Genomic DNA, 25,078 nt, shown 5'->3' on the forward strand with positions numbered 1-25,078 from the left:
CTTCAACTAGTATGTGTAATGATGACCTATCTAAACATCTTACAGTAGTAACTTTGATGTACTCTCTTGTGGTGTATGGGTCCCCACTTTTCTTGTTGTATCTGGAAAAGACAAAATACGTTTTTTAAAAAATCAACCTGGAATGGGTTGTGTGTGTGTGTGTGTAAGTGGTGTACTGAGAGTCCCTTTAACTCTTGCAGTGCTGGTGTCGTGGTGTTGCGGATTTAGCGTGGATGTGGCTACACCAACCATCTTTCAGATAAGAACTCAGAGCTTTGGGAGCAGCGTGGCACAGACCAGGAATGAGTAAGAGGAAGCTGATTCGGTGTCAGGGACAGGGTTACGGGGAACATAGGAGGAGGGCTCAGAAGGAAGATGAAAAAATGGCAAATGGCACTGGGGAACAAAAACAGCAAGGCCTTTAATTGACAACACTTTTTGTATGCATTGTGACATTTTCAGTGGCCTGACCTGACCCCTAACTTCCTAGGCTTTCCTCCCTTACTTGCAACCTATATTTCTTCAGCTCCACCACCCACATTTGCTTCATGTTTTTCCTTTTCTCCTGAATGACTGTTAAGATTCTTTTGTGCTATTCTGTCTATAGGGATGGATGAATCTGTTCATTTCAATTTCTGTTTCTCATTTCTCCAATCTTAAATTCTGTAGCAGTCTCTCTCTCTCTCTCTCTCTCTCTCTCTCTCTCTCTCTCTCTCTCTCTCTCATCTATCTATCTATCTATCTATCTATCTATCTATCTATCTATCATCTATCATCTATCTATCTATCTTCAACACTTTGGTGCAAAGTTCTAATAATCACATTTTCCCATGCAGCTTTGACTAATACTAGGAAACATGTAGTGCATTTGAACTGCATTTTCATGAATGTGTGGCTTTTTATGCACACTTCCCCCTTTTATATGCATTATTGTGCATGTTGGGATAGATTCAACTAAATAGTTGCACTGGTGGGAGTCAGTGCAACATGTCCTGATAGTGTGATGGTTCTTTCCCATCTCTTCCTCCATACACCCCCCCACACACATTGGCTCAGAGATGGGGTTGGAAAACCCCCAGAACAGTGTGTGGAGTGAGGAGTGGGGAGATTGTTCCATCAGGCAAGCAAAAATGCTCGCATTGATGGAGTACTAAGGAAATTAGTGCTACTTTGAATTCTACCCATTACTTTAATGGAGGACTGCATTGTGAAATTTTGAGACATGTGAATTGTGAAGGATAGCTGTATTTCAGTCCATGTATTGGTTCAAGAAATGTGAATTAGGTCATTTCTTATTAAAATGCAAATTGAATGTAATTTCTCTCCCACCCCTACCTGTATGCATGGACCCCCCCCCATACTTCCCTCTCCCTCCCAAGCCCACCTTGTCTGAGCAGCTTTTGGCCTGATGCCTTAGTGCTGTTTCTCAGCTGAAGCAAAACTGAAGTAACTGGTTTGGCTCAAGTTCATTCTTTGTTTTCTTGGCTGGCCACTCCCTTCTCTCCCTTCTCTCTTTGTTGTCTCGTGAGCTCCTTTTGGCAGAGCACTGTCTTTTCTTTCTTTGCTTAGGGCAGGACTGGGGAGCCCATGGCCTTCCAGATGCTGCTGAACTATAACTCTCAACAGCCTCCAGCAAACATGACCAATGCTCAGTGGTGATGGGAGTTGCGGAAACATCTGAAGGGCCAAAGGTTCCCCACACCTGGCTCAGGTTACATCATAAAGTGTCACTGTATACTAATCACCTGCCTATTGCCCCCCTCACCTCAGGGTGCTTGTCGGTGCCCCACTTCAGCATGGACGAGTGAACGAAATTGGTAAACTTTACCGGTGCACCTACAGTTCAAGTGGCTGTACAGAGATTAGCATCCAACGTAGGTAACTTCTAAGTTTCAAATGAAGCTGGTCCTATCTGGGAAAAGCCAAATGGTGGTCCAGGTTCTCTCAGAGAGAGGGGAGAGGGAGGTATGGGGTCAGGGTAGCCTGGGCTTGTGGTCGCTGTTGCAGGAGTGAGTAAGGTGGTTTTTTTAAACAGAATTTGGGACTGGATTGTCTGAGAGAGGTAGGATGTCTGAGTTTCAGTTCAAGAGAAGTGAGTGGGAAGCGACAAAGAGGAGGAAGTGAGAATAGTTTCTAAATTGTAAGGCTATAGTAGCCTGAGGGACGCAGGTGGCGCTGTGGGTTAAAGCCTCAGCGCCTAGGACTTGCCGATCGAAAGGTCGGCGGTTCGAATCCCTGCGGCGGGGTGCGCTCCCGCTGCTCGGTCCCAGCGCCTGCCAACCTAGCAGTTCGAAAGCACCTCCGGGTGCAAGTAGATAAATAGGGACCGCTTACCAGCAGGAAGGTAAACGGCGTTTCCGTGTGCGACTCTGGCTCGCCAGAGCAGCGATGTCACGCTGGCCACGTGACCCGGAAGTGTCTCCGGACAGCACTGGCCCCTGGCCTCTTGAGTGAGATGGGCGCACAACCCCAGAGTCTGTCAAGACTGGCCCATATGGGCAGGGGTACCTTTACCTTATAGTAGCCTGAGGTCAGAGCTATAGTAGCCTGAGGTCAGAGCGAGGCTTCCCTACTGATCTGAGATTGCTATAAAGCTGCCTTTGCCAACCTGATGACCACCAGATGTTGTTGAACTCCAATGCCCATCAGTCCCAATCAGAATGGTCAGTGGCCAGGGATGACAGGACTTGCTGCCCAACAGCATCCGGAAGGTACCAGGTTGTCTCCCCCTGTTTATCTCTGTTTCCACTTCCCCATGCCCTCTGTTGTTTCCCTGCACCTGCTTTTAGATTGTAAGCCCCTTAGGGCAAGGACCTATCAATCTACCTCAGTACTGTCTGGCAGCTGCTGTACAGGGTTTCAGAGAAGGTTCTTTCCTAGCCCTACCTGGAGATGCTGGGGATTGAACCTGATACCTTCTGAGTGCAAAGCAAATGCTCTGCCACTGAGTTAATATAGTTGTTCTTCTCCATTCTTAACGATTAATAATCTCAGCATGATTACTATTATTTCTTTCAGGGCCTATAGATGCTGTCAATATGTCCCTTGGTCTGTCCTTGGTTGCCAGGGATTCTCAAATCTTGGTAAATTCTTCTCTCTCTCTCTCTCTGGCACTCTGGTGGGAAATCGGCATTGTTGGAGGGAAAGAATTGAGTTTGAATGGGCCCAGATTAAAATCCTCTCCTAGTCAAATAGCATATTCAGCAAATTTGAACATATCATGAAAACTCCCTCTTTGTTCACTTGAAAGGTGTGCGGCCCCACAGTACACAGGGCCTGTGGAACAAACATGTATCTGAACGGCTACTGTTTCCTTCTGGATCAAAAGCTCCAAAAGTTCCAGCAATTTCCAGAGATCTTACCAGGTGAGACTTTGGGATGAGTGAATCTGTCAATTGCTCTTGGACTCTCAATTTGCAAATTTCAAGTTCAGTTCTCCTTATTTCCATAGTGCGCTCTCTGTGTGTGTGTGTGTGTGTGTGTTTGCGTGTTTCAAAGTCCTTATGAAAAAATTTCAGCATTTTAGCGTGGATTTCTCCTAATATACAGTGGTACCTTGGGTTAAGTACTTAATTCATTCTGGAGGCCCGTACTTAATCTGAAAGACCACTTTACCTAATGGGGCCTCCTGCTGCCGCCGTGCCACCGGAGCCCGATTTCTGTTCTTATCCTGAAGCAAAGTTCTTAACCTGAAGCACTATTTCTAAGTTAGCGGAGTGTGTAACCTGAAGCGTATGTAACCTGAAGCGTATGTAACCCGAGGTACACATTTTTGCAAGCATTTTTACCTATTTAATGCATTTTACATGTTATTTTCATTCATATATGTATTTTTATGCACACTTTCCCCTAATATACACATTTATGTACACATTGCTTGGTTGGAGAACTGCACTGCAAAATTTGGAGAAGTGAAAGTTTAGAAGGATGGCATGTTTTGGTTTGCAATTTTTTCAGGAAGTGAAAATTAAGTTGGTTTGCTTAATAGTGATCACTCCTAGGAAACTGTGCATAGGATTGAAGTTGTGCTGATCCTAATGAATTGGGTATTAAGCTATGTATTGTTGAACTTTGGTGTATGCATGTGTGTGTGTCTAAGAATGGATCAACTCAGCTGCCTGCATTTTTGGACTCTCCTTTGGGGATTTCATAAACTCTCTTTGGCGCTGTGGCTGTGGGGGGCTGTCATGATGAGCTTTCAGAATTTACCACCACACCACTGGATATAAGGTAGATTGAAATGTTCCTTTATGTATCCCCCAGAATGCACTACCCACCCAACAGATATTGTGTTCTTGATTGATGGCTCAGGCAGCGTCAGTAACCAGGACTTCGAAAGAATGAAGTGGTTTGTCTCTGAGGTCATCAAGAGGTTGTCTGGCAGGAACACGCGGGTAATGGACACGAGGGGCGTGCTGGAGGGCAACATCATGCAATCTTATTGTGTTTTGGGAGGTCAGTCCTTTCCTGGGGGGAGGAAGACCAGCACTGGCCCCAGGTAGGCACCTTCTGTTAGCTGTGGGTATTGGCAACACTTCAGTTCCTCATATAAAACCTACATTCCTGGCTCCACCAACTAGTAGGAGGGCTTTTGCAAGTGTACTAAATGCATTATTTTAAGCATGAGAGTTTTTTGTGTGAGTGCAAAGCACAGTGGCGTAGCGTGGGTTGTCAGCACCCGGGGCAAGGCAAGTAATTTGTGCCCCCTAACCCGTGGATTTGCGCCCCCTAACCCGTGGATTTGCGCCCCCTAACCCGTGGATTTGCGCCCCCTAACCTGGGGATTTGCGCCCCCTAACCCGTGGATTTGCGCCCCCAACCCTAACCCCGAGATGTTGCGCCCGGTGCGGCTGGCCCCCCCTGCACCCCCCACGCTACGCCACTGGCAAAGCACTCACCCACAGATAAGGCTGCCTGCTGCATCTTTGAATAAATCTTCATTTCAGTCTTGCCTCCTTCCAAAGGTTTTTCCGTTGCACCATTGGCTGGCTGTAGTTACATCCACCAGTCAGTCCCAGTGCAGAGGCACCGCAATTCTCTCTCATTGCAGAAGGCTGTCTCTTGCATATCTGCATGAGTTGCTAGTTTGAGTTGGTGGTTTTTAGGTGGGTTGAGGAGTTGTAGCCAGAATAGTGACGTGTAGAAACATATTGGCAGTGGGCTCTTTTGAGAGCAGACAGTTTGTTTCCTTACTCTAAATGTAATCCTTTTGGGGTGTTAGAGTGAAACTGTGTCTCCAATTTTATACAGAAAACAAACTAGGTTTGGGACGTGCCTGCTGTGTGCAGACACATAACTTAAAAAGTGGTTTAGAGAATTCAGAATGTGCTTTGAACTCTGGGTGAGATCCAGTTAGTCATGCTCAGAGTAGACTCGTTAAAATCAAAGGATCTAAGTAGCATGCATGGCGTTGCATTGCATTCTCTTTTTAATGTTCATGTGGCTGTCATATGTTATCAGTGAATTGAAAGCTGATACATGCTAGAGCTGCATGCCACATGATCTGTCACTGCCACATCTTTACCCCCACAATTCTCATGTTTGGGTTTCTTCCATCTTGATAGATTGAATGGGACCAGCATACAGAATTACTGGCTTCCTGATGTGACATTGAAATGTGTCTGCAGCAGCAAAACATCCCAGAGTTTCCTTGGCAAAGTTCATGTACATTCAAGTTAGGGTTCTTCCAGATAGGGACATAATATTGCAAACAGATTGTTAATATATTGCAGATGGATTGATAGCAACAAGTTTGTTCTTAATTTAATTTATTTTCTATGGAAAGAGTAAATCCTGATTAAATGGCGGTGGGGATATGGACTTCATGTTGCACAGATATTATGAAAAACTTGCATGCGTGAAGAACACCCTCTGTGGTACAGCAGAAGCCACAGGTGGGATTTTTCCTAAGCCTAGCTCCCTCTGTATGTTATTGGACAATGACCGCTCCCCACTTAAAACGGGGGACGCCTTTTGCGTGGACGCGTGCAGCCCTGGATCTGGAGTGGCCCCATCAGCATAGGCTTTGCCTTCCCTCAGGTGGGATACCTGGAGGTCCCCGCCTACCCCAGTGAGTTGTCCAATCCCACCTGGGGGAAGCGTTGCCAGGGAAACCAGGCCAGGTAAGGGGAGGGATTACCTGCCCACACAATAGAGGGTGGATCTTAATTGTTAATCCTCACTTGGCTCCCGAGCTTCTCCCACCCTACCCACCCTCAGTTAATGTCTTCTTTTGCAGGTTAACTTTTCTTCATAGGTTTTGCAGGTTAACCTGTCTCCACAGGTATGCGGGCGCTGCTACGATAAGGTCGCTGTTAAAGGGCCGGAAAGGAATTTCCCTGCATTGGCAGGTTTCGCCTTTCTCGTAGCAAAACGTCACAACTTTGGCGGTATCAGGCCTTGGGCGGAATCCTTTAGTCCATCTTCCTCTTTGCGGCGGCGATACCAGGGTTCCCCGTTAAAGGGGTTTTTGAAGGGAGGCTTTGGCCGTACGCCGAAAGGTCGTCATTGCTCTCCCCTGCGGCGGCGTAACGGGGGCGGCTATCTCTGCTTGAACATATGTTCTCCAGAGCCGGCCCATCCCCCCCCCCACAATGGATAACCCTGATGCTCCCTTGGTTCCCGGCTGGGGACTAGGGAGGGAGAACGCCCAATGCCTGAGCCAAGGTCTACCCACATTTGAAATTTAATAAAGTTGTGGCCAATTTAATCCCATAGCACGTTGTCTAGAGTCGTTATTCCACATGACGGGGGGGACCACTCGGGATCTGGGGACTCCGCCTGTCCACGCAAAACTGCAAGGAGTCTTTAAAGCCATAGTGAGGAAATCCATGATTGCAACTTTCATCATCCCATGCTAGCTAGGACTGATGGCCATGTGAGTCCAACAACAACTACTTTAAAATTAAACTCCCTCCCTGCAAACAGAAAGCCAGCATAGCATTCAAAGGGCTAGGCTAGAATCTTTCTTCCAGCTGTGCTTATATTTTGTTTGCTGGGTGCTCTGTGTTTGTGTTCACAATCAAAAGTGGAATCTCCAAATTTGTAGCCTGAAAGTGGTACAATCCATTTTGCCACTTCATTCCACTTCCAAGTATAGAACCAGCTCAACATTACCTGTTTCTCTGTGCAATGCAGTGGCGGAGGAAGCCGTTCGGGCGTCGTTCAGGCGCCTGGGGCGGCGAGGCCAGGGGTAGGGTGAGCCACCCATAGGTGCGGGGCGCACCGTGGGGCCTCCAGAGTCTGCCTGCCTCCTCCTACTCAGCTGCCCACAGCTGGGGGGGGAGGCAGTGGGCAGACTGTTTGGACAGTGCAGAGCCTGCATGCGCCCAAGCCATCACATCTCTCCCAGGAGAGATGCATGGCTCGGGCGCACTGCAGGCCCCGCAGTGAGTGCCACCCAGCATTTTGTCACCCCCCTCAATGGTGGCACCTAGGGCAGCCTGCACCCATCTCACCCCAATTCCTCCACCCCTGGTGCAATGCCACCACAGAGAATCACTTTTGGGGTAGGCTACAATGTCAGTTAGCAGGACACTCTGTTAACCAGCCCTCTGTCACTTGTGAATGCAAGAGGGAAAGGGGTGTTTTTGCTGTTGATGAAAGTAACTGGTTTCCCGCCCAGCTGTGAACCCTGTGCAGGAAACTGCACTAATACCACATGTTAATTGTAAAGTTTGACAATCCTGCAAGTGTTGCTTGTGGCGCATGCAAGGCCCTCTGTCAGTGGTGGGGCAGCAGGCTTTGCATGCAGAAATTTCTAGCTTCTATTCTCCAGTTAAAAGGACTGGTTATGAGATCATGTGACAGAGCGCTGCCTGAAGACCTGGAGGTGTGGGGACCTTTAGTCCTCCAGATGTTGCTGAACTATAACTCCCACCATCCCTAGGAATTGGCTATGCTTGCTGGTGCTGCTTGGAGTTGTAGTTTAGCAACATCTGAAGTGTCAAAGGTTTCCCACACCTCCCCTGAAGAGTCAGCCTCAGAGCTCATCCACACTTACCTTTGCTTTGTGCTTTCTAGGCACAGGTCCAGGCTTTCCAGGTCTGTGTCCAAGCACTTTTTTGTGTGTCTCTGCACCTTCCCTGGGGAAACCCATGTTTTACTGCTGAATCAGAGCAAATGTTTAAAAGCCAAACACTTCCTTAGATTCAGTGGCAAACAGTGGGTTTTCTGGTGGGATACTGGTGGGACAAAAAAAAAGGAAACCACTCATACCCGTGCCTACAAATCACAAATGCCTAGAACCTGTGGCACAAATGGAAGTGTGGCCGAGACCTTAACCTATCGCACTCCGAGGAGCTTGGCCTGCTACTTCAGCCAGCTCCCAGGTTTCACTCACTAAGGGTCTCTTACAGTGCAATCTACTATGTTCTAATCAGAAGTAATTGTCTTGTTGAGTTCATTGGGGCTTCTTCCCAGGTAAAAGGGTATAGGACCTCTGGAGACCAGGTAGCCCTATTCATTAACTCCTTTTTTTGTCTTTCTCTTGTTAGTTTGCTCTGGCACAATATTCCACAGGCTTCACAGAACACTTTGATTTCAATGCTCCAGATCCTTCTAACAATGTCTTGGGTATCACACAAAGTCGCGGCATGACCTATACAGCCACTGCCATCAGAAAAGTTGTGTATGTTCAATAACCTTATTTCTCTGCAAAAACAGCTTGCTCCATCTCTTCCCCTTTTAGGCACAAACTAGGCATGAGTAATGGTTCAGTTCTGTTATCAGAATGAATTGCTAGGTTAGAGACTTGTGAAGAGTTTTTAAGATGTTCCAACATCATTGTGGTCCAATATCAAACAAAAATAAATAAATTGAAAAGGTGTCCCAACAGTTCATTAATATTACAGGGAGAAGAACTAGAAGCTTGCTGTTTAGGGCTGATCCTCTTCACTCTCAGCTTCATCACTATCTCCCACTCCCTCTCTATCTCTGTCCAGACTTTAGCTCTCAGTTCAGTTCAGTTCAGTTAGCTTAGATCCACAGAAACAAATTCATGCTCAGTCGATGCAAGCAACAATGACTATGCCTGGCTTCCATGGTGAGAGACAATATGCTTCTGAAAGCCAGTTGCTGGGAATCACAAGTGGAGAGTGTACTGTTGCATTCAGGCCCTGCTTGCAGGCTTCCCATAGGCATCTGGGTGACCACTGTGAGAACAGGATGCTGGACTAGATGGGCCACTGGCCTGATCCAGCAGGCTGTTCTTATGTTCTTAAGATTGTGCAGTTGGCTGCTAAGCCCTAGTAAACCAGCTGTACATCTCCCATTATCAATCAGCTTTTACCTGATTATCCCTGGGATGGTGGCTCAGGCCCCCAACCAATATTGGGAGGGGCTCTTTTGTGGTCCCTCTAGCAGCCACAATCCCTTCTGGGCAATCTTTCAGGGGCCACACACTAGTGATGGAAAGGGCCAGAGGCAAAGTGCTTTTTGCTTGCCTGGGTAGAGGACAGAGAGGGGTGTGTGGATGTGCATAGAAAGTAGCCTACTGTAGTGTACTGTACTGTAATGTTTACATTATCACCCCCACTTTTGTTCCTGGCTCTATCCACCACTAGCATGTGGATGTTGGAAGGTTTCTCAGAAAACAATTTGGCCCTCAGTCTGCAAAAGATTTCACACTTCTGATGTAATGAACGTGTGCTGAGCTCTCATAGGATCTTCTTCACACTATGTCGCTGCCCATGTCTAAACTCTGCCTTTTTAGAGAGGAGTAAGAATAGCACTAAAGGCATTTACACTTGTGGAAATTCTGCTACTTTTCCCTTCTGGGAAAGCTACTTTTAGGAAAAGTCAGACTTTCTGTTGTCTACAGAAAACTGGAAGAATTGTGGGGAAAATACTAGATGGCAATGACTGGAGTAGGCAATGTGTGGATGCACCACAAAAAGTGAGTGGATGAAGAATGGCAATTCCACACTATATGTCTTCTGGGGAAGCATTGTAAGTTAATGCCTGATCAGTGTGCACATGGGAGAGAAAACTGAGGAAACATTTGAACATCATCAATTAGGCTTTCACATTTGCATTAGGAAGCAATTTTTGATACAGTAAGACTCCCCTTTAAGTTCAATGCATAAAGCCTGTTTTTAAAGAGGTTGCCCTCAGAGATGGGCACTCTGTGGTCCTCCATATGTTGCTGGACATTAGCCCCAGCCAACATGGCCAATGGTGATGAATGAGGAGAGCTATAGGCTAGCAACATCTGGAGGGAAACAGGTTCTCCTCCCCAGCGTTACATCTTTACTCTATCCCCTCTTGTTTTCTCCTCTAGGCTGCTTTAGGGAAATGCAAACAATGAAGTCCTTATCCAGTTCTCTTCTCTTTCCAAGGAGGGAGATTTTTATCCCAAGGAAAGGCTCCAGAAATGGATCTACCAAGATTCTTGTTGTGATAACAGATGGTCAAAAGAATGATCAACTGCAGTATTGGAATGTGGTGCCAGAGGCTGAACGAGCAGGAATTATCCGTTATGCTATTGGGGTGAGGATTCTGCAAGGAGTCTTCTAGGTTTACTAAACAGTACTGTATGTGAATTTCCACAAAATCAGTTATTGAATTGCTTTTATTTGGATGTTTATAGCCTTTCTTGTTGGCAGTGCTAATTTCACATTTCCTGAGCATTTAGCTCATTATGCTTTATAGTTGTGGCTGTGCCCCTGCTCACATTGCTTACCAACCCCACCTACCCCCCTGTTGAAGTAGGAGTAGTGAAATTGCAGCTAAGAAGCTCAAATCATATTAATGACTGACTGATACCCTTCTTTGGAAATTAAGCCAATGTCCAGACTTTCAATGAAAATTTTGGGGGAGCTCTGGCCCCCTGCTCCTCCCTACTTGGCACCACCCACTTGTTCAGACTTCTAGGACTTCCTCGTGAAATTGGTCTAAGGGCAGATCCACACCGTATGTTTACAGCACATTCAATGTCTATTTAATGCTCATGACCTCTGCCAAAGAATCCTGGGAACTATGGTTATCTTCTCACAGAGCTACAGCTTCCAGCACCCATAACAAACTACATTTACCAGAATTCATTGGTGGAAGCCATGGTGTTTGAATGTACTTTAAATGTATGTTGTAGATCTACCCTAAGTCTGAAGTACAGTTACACCCTTAGAACATAAAATTCATAGAGATGGAGGGTGCTAGTTCAGATACCTGCCCCCTGCCAAGTGGATTGCTCACCTGCATAGGGACCAAATGCTCACATCTTTTCTCTCTTCTGTCTGATGAAGGTTGGCAATGCTTTCTCAACTCAGCGTGCCAGGGAAGAGCTGAATGCCATCGCTTCTGAACCTGACAACGAGCATGTATTTGCAGTGCACAATTTTGATGCCCTGAAAGGCATCCAGGATCAGCTACAGGATAAGATCTTTGCCATAGAAGGTAATAGCAGGAACCTTAGTACTGAGAGGAGGCACTGAAGTCCCTTTCGCCAGTCCTTGTCTGGGACTGTGTATCACTGAGAATGGTTTATTCCATGATCATATGACATTTCTAATTTGCAAAGGGGTTTGTGGTCTTTACTTTGTTTGGCCTCACAATCACTCTATACGGTGAGTCAGTATTATTCCCATTTTACAGATGAAGACCTGTGATTGAGATAAATGAGCTATTTGCTGTAGAGGTATAACTTGAACATAGATCTCCTAGACTTAAAAGCCTGCACCTGGAATACTACCTCTCAATATGTGGTACAAAAGGAAAGTCCTCTAAGCTTCAGATGGGAAACCTGTGGTTCTCCAGATGCTGTTGGACGCTTTGCCTTGCTGGCTGGGCTGATGGGAATTAAGAACATAAGAAGAGCCCTGCTGGATCATACCATAGTCCCATATTCTGTTCTCATAGTGCCTAACCATTTGCCTAGAGCAGTGGTTCTCAACCTGTGGGTCCCCAGATGTTGTTGGACTACAACTCCCATCATCCCTGAGCTCTGGCCTTGCTAGCTAGGGGTGATGGGAGCTGTAGATCAACAACATCTGGGGACTCAGAAAGGCTGGCCTAGAGGAAGCCCACAAGCAGGACCTGGAATACAACAGCATATATGGAGGTCTGCATGTTCCTCGTGCTTGCTATAGCACCATCTGGTGTGTCTGCTGCTAAAACAGGGAACAGCTTCGGCCTCTAACTATGTGGGATGCTATATATTGTTATAGGACTGGGCGATTAGTCTAAAAGTCATCCCTCCAACACTGTATATATTTTAAATGTAGGAAAAGTGACTTCCAACAAGGTCCAGCCAGTCTCTTTGTTAACTTAATGATTCTAGCCAAGTTTCTTAGGTATCACTTGGCTTAACTAAGGAATCCAAGAGACTGGTTGATACAGAAACTACTAGTTGGAGATGCTTTCAGAAAGTGGGCTAAAGAGGGCAGTTCCCCTCACCCTGGTTGGAGGTGGTGCTGTCATTAGGTGTAGGGAAACAATAAACCTGGGGGGCAATCTCATAGTCGAGTGGCTGAGAAAGAGCTACAGAGGCTTGAATTCTCTTTGTGTTGAATCCAAAGCCATGGCTTTGCCCAAAAAATCTAATAGGGGAGCAAGATCCACTGGAGTGTTAATGCCATTAGCTCATTTACCTTATGCTTAGCTTGCAGTATAAATAAAACCAAGTCACCAAGACATCACCACTTCCACAGTGAAGACTGTGGTTTCTTTATGATATGTGGTTTATTTACACATATATGCAACCTGAGCCAACAATAGAGGGTCATTACTATTGACAGGCGCAGATTTACAAAAGATCCCTGCATTGCAGGGGGTTGGACTAGATGACTCTCGTGGTCCCTACCAACTCTACACTTCTATGATTCCAGTGAGCTTCATTCTAGGGAAACCAAACCTGAGTTGTGCATTGGCACCCCTGAAACCTCTCACAGCTTGGAGATTGTGGACTGAACTATACAGCTACAAATAAAATGTTTTAAATGTGTAGGAAAGTGCAATATACAAATGTGACACTAGATGATGACAGTGAGCTATGCCAAATTCAATGTATTTTTTTTATTAAAAAAAATAAGCCTTTTCACAGGTTTTTTTAAATATCTATGTAGATTCCACCTGGGTGGAATTTGGCAATTCAAATACAGGGTTTTCTTATAACCTCTCCTATGTGCTCTTCCTGTTTGTCGGTGTCCTGTCCCCACCCCTCCTTGCAGGTACCCAATTCCAGAGCAGCAGTTCCTTCCAGATGGAAATGTCCCAGGAAGGATTCAGTGCTTTACTGACTCGGGTGAGTCTGGCCCCTAGAGTAGGGTGTGTGGAATCTTTGTTCTTCCAGATCTTGCTGAACTACAGATTCCATCTGCCCCAGTCAGCATGACCAATGGCCAGGGATGGTGGCAGTTGTACTTCAGCAACCTCAGGAGGAAGAAAGTTTCCTGCAGGAAGAATCCAGGAGAGTCCTAAATGCCTGCAAGCAGAATGATTTTTGTTAATGAAGAATATATTCATAGATTAACTGCATGATCCCATTTCTATTACTGTATTCAGCTGTTCCATCAGCATGGACCTATTTTCCTCAGTGAAAGGAAATACAAAGTTGGAGATGGTATTCAGAGAGTGCTCTGGTGCTCAGGTCTTGCTTACATGCTTTCCATAGGCATCTGGCTGGCTACTGTGAGAACAGAATGCTGGATTAGATGGGCCATGGGGATGTTCCAGAAGCGCTCATCTTAGAGCCTGATGTTCTTGTCTTAAAGAATAACGGAGGGAGGACATGGCCACAAGAGATATTTCTATACTCTTACTTGCAACCTTGAGAGTCAGAAACTTGCTTATAAAATTGAAAGTGAATATTCACAGGATGCCGAATTCAATCCCAGTTAGCAACAAGCTTAAAAAGGATTGAAATTTTCAGTACTGCTTTAGGATCACACAACCATGCTGGTTCTGGAGGGATGATCCTGTGAGCCAAAGGGAGAAAATATGGCTGGCTCAGCAGTGGTAGTGCTACTTACTGTAATGCTCAATTGCAGTTGTAGGGATTTTTTTTAAAAAAAATATTTCAGTTTTTCATTTTCCCCTAATCCTCCTTTTTACTTTTTCCCACCTGTTGACGTTGATTTGTGGACAACTCTTCCTGCTGTGTTGCCTGCTGTGATTTAGGATGGTCCTGTCTTGGGAGCAGTAGGAGCATTTGACTGGTCTGGAGGCCTATTTCTGTATCAGAACAGTAACAGAGACTCAAGCTTTCTTAATGCCTCCAGCACCACTGAGGAGATGAAGAATGCTTATCTTGGTAAGTATTAAAACAAAACTCTCCAGCTAGTGGTGGTTGGTGCCCATGGGGGGGGGGGACTGTTGGGGCAGAAGGCAGGGAGAGCAGCAGTAGGTGGGGCCAGACCCAGTGACAGGCAGAGCCACCCCCTGACTGGTTGGAAATAAGAAAGCAGGCAGATTGGGGGCTGGCTGAGATAAGACTGAGGTTGGTGGGGCAGTGCCCCATTCACCCTAATGGACCAGCTTCTGCTGCCTTCCCCCCACCCCAAGTTTACCATGTTTTACTGCAGTACATTTCCACCCCAGAGGCAGCTACATCCTGGCAGATCCTACCCTTTCTCCATTCAGGAGCACAGGTAGAAATTACCATCTAGATACTCTTAGCACCACACATTTTCCCTCTGTCTCCACTCTTCAGATTCCTGCATCAAATAATTCATTATAAGAATTCTATGTAAGCAACTGCGCTAGCTGAGAGACAGTGTGATATAGTGGTTAAAGCATCATGCTAGGGCTGCGAAAATTGCGGCTGAAATCCCAGTCAGCCATGAAGTGACCTTGGGCCACTTGCTATCTAGGTGGGGAAAAGTTGTTTTGATCTGCTAACTGGGTAGTTGAGAGGGAGAGACCCTTGCAAAGCAGCCAGAGATGTTCCAGGAGATCCCAATCAACCTTTTGCACACCCCTGCTCTAGGCTATTCTTCCCAAGCTGTCCTGCTTAATGGGAGAAGTGGCCTCGTAGTGGGAGCCCCCCGCTATGACTACGTGGGCAAAGTGGTTCTCTTTGAGAAAGCGGCCAGGAGTGGGAAGTGGCAACTAACAGCTGAGGCTGTTGGAGAACAGGTATGAACTGAGCTGGGCTAGGGCAAAGGAGACTGGTGGTGGAATGGAGAGACTGTGCATAAAGCTTCTGAACCTGTAACGGAGGTGAGGAAGCTATGGCGACAACAATGAGACATGATGAAAATGGCTCCAAGATAGAAGCCAGAAGTGGGGACCTTTTTTTTGTTGCTGTTAAGGGCTGGATTACTCAGCTGAGGGCCATGTGCTGTCTGTGTAGTCATAAGTGGCAGACAGGTCTGAGAATGGAAAGTAGAAGTGAAACTTAAGGGGACATTTGTCTGATGCCACAGGTTGGTTCCTATTTTGGAGCGGCGCTGTGCTCTGTGGACCTTGATCAAAACACTGATACGGACTTGGTGCTGGTTGGAGCCCCCATGTACTATGATGCTGTTACAGGTGGAAGGGTTTATGTCTGTCATTTTAAGGTAAGGGAGAAGATGGGGAGAGTACATTAGATTGAGACCTTGAGGTGGGGTTGCTTGCTTGGAAATGTTTCAAGTGTTTTACTTGACTACTCTGTATAGCAAGGAACACTTCACTGCACCATGACTTTGAAAGGAGAAGCAGGGCACGTTTTCAGTCGCTTTGGTGCCAGCATGGCAGAAACAGGTGACATCACCGGGGATGGATGGATGGATGTGGCGATTGGGGCACCCATGGAGAACGAGAATGTAGGAGCCTTATATATATTTGGGGGGAAACGAACATCTATCAACCCCAAGTACCTCCAGGTGAGCTCAATACCAGTTCCAGCCTACAAAGGACCTACCTTGCTTATGCTGCCTCCCATGAGGCCCTTGCTCAATGCGACTGCCTCATTTTTCCTATTCTTTGTGCACTTAGAGGTACATCTAGAGTTGCTATACTGGTCCTTTTCTCTGAAATTTATCTGAAATCATTTTTATAGAGATTCCAGTCAGTGTTGTTTATTTGATGCAATCCAGTGTTTAGCACTGGGCGGATTGGTTTTGGGGGGGGGGGGGGGAATAAAATAATTTTGCAGCACAAATCTTTCCAGTGTTGGAAAAGTGCTATGGAGGCTTTTCATGGTTCCTCTGACTTTAATTTAAATTTTTCTTCTTGGAGGGTCTGTTTATTTTATTTCTTCATGCTGATTGCAGTTAAAGGATAACCTCTTAAATTTGCCACTTGAATGGCTTCTCTTAGGGTGCTTCCAGATGGTAACTGTTTTGCAGGTCAGGTTCAATCACATATTGACAAATTCAGGTTGTGTAATTAAAGTGGATTTGACATTATTACAAAGCAAGCCCACTTCTTGTGATGTCATGTAACCTACTCTCAAACAAATTAGGATAACTTCTCAATAAACATATAATCTGAAAGCAACTTGGGTTGGTCCTAGGTCAGTTTCTGTTCCCATGGGAGATAGGCTTTGATTTATCTATGGGTTAGATCTAGGCTTATTCATACTTAGAACTGACCCAGTGAAGTTTAATTAATTTCAGTTGGTGTACTTTTAGAATGACTGCATCTGGAGCAAGCCTATTTTCTTTCTTTCTTTCTTTCTTTCTTTCTTTCTTTCTTTCTTTCTTTCTTTCTTTCTCATTGCATTAATTAATTTATTTAACTGCTTTTTTATATTTGAGTTTTTATGTCTTTCTAATTATGTAATTGCATTTTATTATAAATTCTTACTGTGAAGCATCCTGGGTATGGAGGGTAATATGCAAATATTTTCAATAAATAATTTTATTGTGAAAAATAACATGAAAGAAACTAGTAATTCTACATCCCTTTCAGGAATGGAAAAAGACATAGGGGCTATTCAGAGGTTATTCATTACTAGCCCTCCACCTTCTTTCATTAGAAATAAATTAACTGGGCTGAACTGGAAAAAATGTTTTGATTAATGTGACTTTGAATTTAAGAGAATGAGAACTACTCCAGAGTAAACACTGTAGAAGATTACTGAGCAGGGGGAAAGGCATTGCTGAATAATATAGTACTGTGTGGAGCACCTCTTGAATTCCACACTTTCAGCTAAGTGTGGAGAAACAATGCCTCAGTATCACTCAAGGGCTCTAATGTGAAAGCAACCTAAAAGAGAAATTCTCAAGACAATTTGTACTCACTTGAAATGTTTGTGTCTGTTTTAACACCATTCCATACTAGAACGCTGCTAGGTTTTGATTTTCTTTAAAAAAAAAAAAAAGCATAGTATAATATTTTGATGGGCTGTCTTTCAGTTGGGAATATGTACAGATCTTTTGATGCCTCATTTGTTGTTAACCTTGTTTTGTGAGGGTCACAGAGTCTCTCTGTCTGGCCTTGAGGCCACCCTCCTTCCATTTTGCATCCTTCATTCTTTGTTTGCAGCGCATTGAAGGGCTGCAGTTTTCTGGAGGGTTTTTGTACTTTGGTCAAGCTGTCAGTGGAGGAACAGACCTTACAGGGGATGGCCTGAAGGATATTGCTGTTGGACAAAAAGGAAGGGTCCTGTTATTGAGGTGAGAATGAGGAGCGGGGAAAGCCTTTCTCTCCCCTCCCTGTTTTTATTCTGTTTCCTCTGAACAGGAGAAAAATCATTTCCATGGATGCCCCAGTAAAGAGGTAAATGTTATACGTAGAAGTACATATTCTCCTTTATTTCCTTGTTTAAATTTAGTCCTTATCTTAATAAAGTGGCTCAGCACAGCTTACAGTTTTCAATACACACAAAAGCTATCAAATGGCAGTGCAAAAACTGTGCAAATGGCTGTAGGAATAATAATTATAAAAATATTATATACAGCTAGATGAATGCTGTGATTGCAGTGGGTACCAAATTCAACACCTGCAAAATTCAAAGGGTTGTTGCCAGTGCTAGTCCTACTCAGAGTAGACCCATTGAGGTTAATGGGCATGTCTAACACTTTCCTCTAATGTTACAGTTTTCCCCAACATTGTCTGGTTGGAGAACTGCATCACAAAATTCAGAAAAGTGCTGCATTTTGAAGGATAGCTATGTTTTTCTTCCTGTATTGTTTTGGAAGGCATGAATTAAGTAAGCTGGTATTAAAACCCTAACCAAACTGATTTCCCCCCCTATCTCTACTGACAGGACACGTCCTGTTCTACATGTGTCGGTCTCCATTGAGTTCTTCCCTCCTTTAATCCCCACCTCAAACTTCCAGTGTCAGGAACAGGAATCTCTCAAGGCTGAAGCCAGCATGGCAAAAGTGTGCTTTACCGTTGCCAAAGCTATTCAGGATAAACTAGGTGAGGCCACAATGCTTGCTCTGGCATAAGCCTGTGCTGGACATGGAGTGGGGTTGGGAAGTGGTATAGCTCTCTCTGCATAACCTAAACAAAAAAAATTCCTTCCAGTAGCACCTTAAAGACCAACTAAGTTAGTTCTTGGTATGAGCTTTCGTGTGCATGCTCATACCAAGAACTAACTTAGTTGGTCTTTAAGGTGCTACTGGAAGGAATTTTTTTTTGTTTTGACTATGGCAGACCAACACGGCTACCTATCTGTATCTGCATAACCTGAACCATCTTTGGTAAAGTCCTCTCCCTCATGTACTTATGTGTGATGGGAGTTTTTGTCATGAGATGAATTCAAGCATCCCACCACATTCATCCAGAGGACTGTACCACATGCCTCTCTACACATTGAAAAGGTTAAGAGATGCCCATCTCAGATGTGCCTTTTCTTTGTCTCGGCATAGCGTAGAATTCTAGGTCTCATCTTCCCTTGCTGGAAAGATTCAAGAAAGAGTCTGACACCAACTCTAGGTATTCCTCACCAGCCCCACTTTCAAGGTAGCTGCTCCTTGGCCTTCACAGTCAAGTCAGTTGGTGCTGAGTCCATCCTTACCTGGATGTCCTTATCTGTATGAAGATCTAGGGTTGCCAGTGGCAGGATGGGAATTCTTGCCCTCTCCTCCCAATGGGTAGAATCTGTGCCTTTAAGACAGAAATCAGTAAGTGAAGCTTTTCCCAGCATGGAATTTTAGTGCTGGGGAAAATTTTACTGCTGACTTCCACCTGCTTTTTAAATATACAGAACCTCTGTCCAAAAAAAAAGGGGGGGAAGCTGCATTCCTCTGTAATCTGCCCTTCCGCAGATTCCTTGACATGGGAAGAGACTTGTATCCCGTACCTTGAGTGGGTGGCTGAGTGGGAGGAGGCAGGCAGACTCTAGAGGCACTGTGGTGCGCCCCGCCCCTGGGCACGTCGCCCCAGGCGCCCAAGCGGCTTCCTCCACCACTGCTAGTGAGAGGTTGTAGCTTGTGATATTCCAAGGGCCAGATAGAGAGGCGTGGAGGGCCACATTCTGCCCTCAGATCTGAGCTTCACTGTTCCTGCCCTCCCAACTTCTTCCTAGTTTCTTTTCTCATTCCAACCACAATCCCTACCCTCTTATTTCTCTTTCTCAGGTGAAATCTCTAGTGACCTGTACTACACTTTGGCCCTAGACCACGAGAGAACAAAGATTCGAGCCACCTTCAGCTCTAAATCAGTCCTGACTACAAACATTCAGATAGGCCTTGAGAATAAATGCCAGAATCACCCAATTGAGTTGCCTGTAAGTTTGGCCTTATGCGCAGCATTAATTCTCTTAAATATCTGAGGTGCAATATGGGGGCGGGGCGGTTCCAGACCATCCACTATTTTGCTATTTTGCAGGTGGAATTCAGGTGCACCCTGGCAAATTCAAGTTGCACAGTTAAAGTGGATTTGGCACCCTTGCACAACAGACCCGCTTGTTTAAAAAGGGGTAGTAATGGGAAAATGTGATGGAAAGTGTGGAATAACACTTGTTTGATGTGACTTCATACAATCTCCCTGCAAACAAGTTGGAATGGATTATCCATAAACAGCCAACGTCATATAATCTTACCACAGACTTTGTGCAAACCAATGAGGATGAATGCTCAATAAACAGGTTGTCTGGAGAAAGTGTCTTAAATTTGAGAGGCTCTGTCTTTCATCTCCAATCTATATGGGGATTGTGAGAAGGGAGAGCATTGTTGTACATGGGTCCTGCTTGTGAGCTTCCCATAGTCATTTGATTGGCCCCTGTGAGAAGTTGGACTAGATGAGCCTGATACAACAGTTCTTCTGATTTGTTTCACCACTAGATGGTGAACAGAGCATAGCATTGTAAATGTGGCCAAGAGCATCCTATACAGTCATTCCCTATTTCTTGGCAGACTCTGATGGCTTGTATCCATTACTATATAAGCACATATCAGTGCAGTACTGGAATTGCATGTTTATTTTCTGCTAGGGAGGCACACACTTTATAAGTGCATTGCTGGTGCATTGTTCTGCTGGCTTGCAGGAAAGCCATACAGAAAAGTAAAGATTTGAGAAATCCGAAGCCACCAAGTTATTTTCAGTTCTGTTCCTTTTTCAGAGGGCAAAAGGGCTGGTGGGGAAATTGAAATATTTGTAGCATCCCTTTGACTATCTCAGATACATCTTTTTGGCTCAGAAGCAATATGTAAAGTAGACGTTCCCTGATATTATCATGCAGTGAAAAGAGAAACTCACTTTTAGCATGCAGAAACTCTATTTTTGTGCAGAGTGTATACATTTAGTATGCATTCTAAGGAAGTCTCTTTCTGTGCTCCAATCTTTTAGATCTGCATTGAGGATACTCTGACGCCTGTCACCTTGCGGCTCAATTTCAGCCTTGTAGGGAAGCCCATCGCTAAAGCCCCCACACTACAGCCCATCCTGAGCAAAGACTCAGAAAAGAACCACACAGCACTGGTGAGTAATTCAGCCCCAAGTCTTTTTATTACAAAATGAGAGCCAGCAACATTATAGCAGGATTCCTAGTTAAGGATGGGGAAGAAATTCAGTTCTGTTTGCATTGAAAGGCAAATCTGCCTAATTCACACTTTCTGAAACAATTCCTGAATGGAAACATAGTCATCCTTCAAAATTCCACACTTCTCCAGATTTTCCATGTAGTTCTCCAGCCATGTTTTGTCCCCCCCCCCGAAAAATGCAAATACTTGGGTAAAGGAAGCATAAAAATTCATACATTTGTGAAAATAACATACAAACCTGTGTTATATTAGGGGAAATTGTTTGCATTAATTTGTGTATTAGGATAAATTCACACTAAGTGCTGATGAGTTTTCACAGGGACTTAAAAAAACAAACAGGCAACTGAAAGGGAAATATGAAGAATTGAACTTTTGACTGGAAAAATGAGAAACTGAAAGGCCAGTTTGCATATCCTTGCTCCTTGTTGAGTGAGCCCACTATATTATGGTCCTCATGGCACCTTCCCTCTGCTTACTGCTCCTAGGTGCCACTGACACCCTCATCTAGACAACCTTGTGGCCTTGAGCTATTGTGTAAGCACAGTGGGGGGGCATATGGTTTGTCATGTGTAAATGAACAATGTAAAAGAGGTGGTGATTGTGGGGGTGAAACACAGGAGAGGGAAAGGCTTGGCTGGACCTGAGTAGAGGTCATCCACCAAGGAACTGGGTTCCATCATTAGTATTTGGTGCTTAATTCTTCTCTCCACTAAAAAATTCTGTGCCTACAAAAGTAAAATGTTGTGACCTGCATGCTTTTACAGCTCCACTTTGAGAAAAATTGTGGCACGGATGGGAAATGTGAAGACCGTTTAGAAGCTTCGTTTAATTTCTCAGGGTAGGAAAATATTTGCTCTCTCTATTTCTGTTTTGCCTCTCCATTATCTTCAATATATCTAGTTTTCTGGGCATCAGGACTCCCAAAAATAAATTTCTCTGTCTCATGGTTTTGTTACTGTTATAGGGATATTCCCTCCCCCCAATAGTTCCAGGATACACAGATATGCCATTTCTCACCTATGAGTGAGTTATTTCTCCAGTCAGTCACTAGATTTATATTCTGCCTTACCATTACCAGGTTGATTTTAACACAACTTTCACACCCACTTTCTCATTGGTAACTGGCGGCCTTGTACCCAGTATTGCTCAGAAATTCTAAGAAAATAAATCAGTGCCCATGAAGTGGGGTGAGATGAAGCATTTAGTATGTTTGCTCAATATTTGGTGTGTGCAAACATTAATGCATGCCCTCTTACTGTATTGGTTTTATTTTTGTTGTTCAAATTGAGTGGACTACATAGGAGAATTGCCTCTAGACTGTCAGTATTTTGTGGGAGGAGTTCAAGCACATACCGGATAGAAATTGAGATTGGTGCAATTAATGTCGATTAAAATGCTCTGGTGCAACAACTCTACTTAACATCTCCCCCCAAAAAACCCCTATGCGGTTAGGAAAGAGATGGGGAAATGCACTATTAAAGTGTGGGTAAAACAAATTATTAGTGGGAAGACAGATAGACACCCCACAAACAAGTCAGGGATGAATTCAGAATCAGTGCTCATTGTTGTATAACCTCCCTACAAACACTGGGTTTTCAGGGTCATCGGGAGGAGTCTAAATCTCTTGGATATTTGAAAATCTCTATGTATCTGAGACCTCTAATCCTGCACACATCCCTCTTTTCTACACACAGCTTGGACATTGTAGTTGTAGGTCTGACTGGTGAGTTCAATGTAACAGCTTCCATCCAGAATCATGGAGAAGACTCTTACAGCACCACACTGGGCTTTTTCTACCCTGCAGGGTTATCCTACCGCAAGGTCACTTTACCACAGGTGAGTGGAGCAGTAGGGATGCAGGCATGGGGAAGAGCAGGGACAGTGAGCAGGTGGAGGGATGGGGGCTGCTTGGGAATTATTGTCTGGATCCATTCATAAACGATGAATGCCCCACCCTCTCTCAGCTCAGCAGGAGGGTCGTGAGTGTTAAGTGCCATTCAGTTACTGCGTCTGAAGAAGATGTCAGCAGGAACACCACCTGCAATGTCAATCACCCAATTTTCTACAGTAAAGCAAAGGTATGTTATATTCTTTGAATTCATTGCCACAAGATGTGTTCATAAGTGCTACCTTAGGGCTAACTGTCACATTGAGAGAAACAAACAAAAACAAAACAGGTGTCCTTCTGGAATTGTAGCATTTCAGAGAACATTGCATGATTAAATGCTCCCTCTAAGTCTAGGCTCAACTGCCTGTGGAAAGTTAGCAAGTTAAGGGAAAGGGTTGTTGCCTAACCCTTGTTGTCAGCAGACAAATGCTGACTCCCTCAGCCTGAAAGCGGAGTTGAGCGCCACAACTCATAGTCAACTCTGACTGGGCTTAACCGCCCAGGGGTCCTTTACCTTTACCTGATGCACTAGTCTATGTGCAGGGAGTTGTTTTTGTGTTCAGTGTGGAAAGAACGGCCTGATTCTCTTAAAAGAGAGATTGAAATGTCATTGAAGATGATTTTAATAATTGTCCCCCCCAAAAAAGGGAAAAAGAAGTATTTTTAACACAATATTGCTACCCCTCCGACAAACCCTCCAACCTGCAAATCAGATCCAATAAATAAAACTTACTGCTGCTTTGCAAAAAAGTAGAGGCAAATGAAGGCCATAGAACAGCACGAGTGGTACGCTGAGTCATAGGTTCAATCTTCAGCATATATTTTTATTATTGTTTTTGTGGTGGTGGTTGTTATCAGTATATTCCACCTTTTGTCTCCAAAGAGGTCATGGTGCCATGTACACTTCTCCCCTTTTTGATTTTATCCTCACAACAATCCTGTGAAGTAGCTTAGGCTGGAAGAGCAGTGATTGGCCAGTGGGCTTCATGGCTGAGTGGGGATTTGACCCCTGGTCTGTCAAGTCCTAGACCAGCACTTTAACCACTACACCATGCTGGCAGCAGGATAGGGTGAATAAATCTCCCCCTCAGAAGCTGCTGCCAGCCAGAGTAGGCAAGATTAGCTTAGATGTGTCGGTGGTCTCACTCAAAGTATTGCAGGTTCATGTGTTAAGGGCAGTCCAGGTATAGACTACCTTCTCTAAGGAAAGCCCTCCGTACATATAAACCTTCACATGTAGAAATAAGAAATCATATCATATGTTGGTGTATTTCAGGTTATCTTCATTGCCACATTTGACGTCTCCCCAGACGCTGATCTAGGCGACACTCTGTGGATCATGGCCAGTGCCAACAGGTGATGTTCACAGTTTTGCAGCTTTATGTGGCCTAATATGGACCCCGTGTTTCCTATAATGTAAGGGGCACGTTGCGTTTGGAGGGGAGGGAGAGGAGTGTGAAACAGATCTGGCTGCATTGTGACAGGGCAGTGGTGCTCGATGTAGTACATGATGGAAACACTAATATGAAGCAGAGCATGATGGAATACTGCATGATGTTCAAGCCCTTAAAAAACTAACATATCTGTTCTCTTCCACTTGCCCAGTGACAACGGTGGCAGCATCACCAAGGATATGGTTCATGAAGTGGATTTGCCTGTCAAATATGCTGTGTATATCATTGTCACAGCGTAAGTAATTATTGATGTTTTAGGGGTAAAGCGGTGCTTGTAGAGTGCCCTCTAATAGAGCTAACCCTGATTCCTACTCACAATAATATTACCTCTGTGATCTCCCTTTCCCATCACTATCCTAGCCTGGTCCCCTTTCTCACGAATGTTCATTTCTCTTTCATCTTCACAGCATTGAGGAGTCAACCAAGTACATTAACTTCACAGCTGGCCAAGAGGATGCAAGCAAGAACGTGGAACATCGATATGAGGTGAAGGGCAAAGGGGATGGCAAAGGGTGGCTGGTGGTTGGTAGGAAGAGGAAAATGGTACAGGAGAGGATAATAAAGGAATGATGGGCAAGAATGAGGTCTCAACAAAAGCTTTAAAAGTGAGGTTACTTGAAGCAAGGATTTCTGTAGACTTATATTAGTTTTATATTCGTTTAGCTTGCCATAAGAATCCAGGGCATTGTAGTTTGAGGTGCTTCTGGTCTGTCACTATTTTTGAGTGAGATTTAGTCATATACTGACAAATTCAAGTTGCTTAATGAAAGTTGATTTGGTGTTCATGTGCAACAAACCTGCTTCTTCCCCAAATCAGACTTTGTGCAAACCAGTCAGGATGAATGCTAAATAAACAGACTATCTGGAAATGACTTTAG

At 44.7% G+C, this 25,078-nt stretch overlaps 1 protein-coding gene across 4 annotated transcripts in view; it reads left to right on the top strand.

Moving 5' to 3' along the window:
- The window catches only part of LOC307201220 (integrin alpha-X-like), a 31,121-nt gene that overhangs the window by 1,203 nt on the left and 4,840 nt on the right, over positions 1–25,078 (top strand). For 3 of the 4 annotated variants that reach the window (XM_079950243.1, XM_079950244.1, XM_079950245.1), the window contains exons 2-24: positions 201–306; positions 1,771–1,874; positions 3,019–3,083; positions 3,251–3,365; positions 4,264–4,394; positions 8,496–8,629; positions 10,338–10,488; positions 11,244–11,394; positions 13,167–13,240; positions 14,116–14,248; positions 14,924–15,072; positions 15,363–15,497; positions 15,597–15,803; positions 17,410–17,540; positions 18,134–18,291; positions 19,455–19,603; positions 20,665–20,796; positions 21,623–21,696; positions 22,553–22,694; positions 22,823–22,936; positions 24,023–24,102; positions 24,352–24,435; positions 24,608–24,686. In XM_079950243.1, coding sequence (XP_079806369.1) covers positions 201–306; positions 1,771–1,874; positions 3,019–3,083; positions 3,251–3,365; positions 4,264–4,394; positions 8,496–8,629; positions 10,338–10,488; positions 11,244–11,394; positions 13,167–13,240; positions 14,116–14,248; positions 14,924–15,072; positions 15,363–15,497; positions 15,597–15,803; positions 17,410–17,540; positions 18,134–18,291; positions 19,455–19,603; positions 20,665–20,796; positions 21,623–21,696; positions 22,553–22,694; positions 22,823–22,936; positions 24,023–24,102; positions 24,352–24,435; positions 24,608–24,686 — 2,798 coding nt within the window. Of the gene's footprint in view, positions 1–200; positions 307–1,770; positions 1,875–2,623; positions 2,712–3,018; positions 3,084–3,250; positions 3,366–4,263; positions 4,395–8,495; positions 8,630–10,337; positions 10,489–11,243; positions 11,395–13,166; positions 13,241–14,115; positions 14,249–14,923; positions 15,073–15,362; positions 15,498–15,596; positions 15,804–17,409; positions 17,541–18,133; positions 18,292–19,454; positions 19,604–20,664; positions 20,797–21,622; positions 21,697–22,552; positions 22,695–22,822; positions 22,937–24,022; positions 24,103–24,351; positions 24,436–24,607; positions 24,687–25,078 lie in introns of those variants that run through there. The other variant, XM_079950246.1, reaches the window with a different exon arrangement.

The sequence above is a fragment of the Podarcis cretensis genome (genome assembly GCF_951804945.1).
Source record: "Podarcis cretensis genome assembly, chromosome: 13".
Classification (NCBI taxonomy): domain Eukaryota; kingdom Metazoa; phylum Chordata; class Lepidosauria; order Squamata; family Lacertidae; genus Podarcis; species Podarcis cretensis.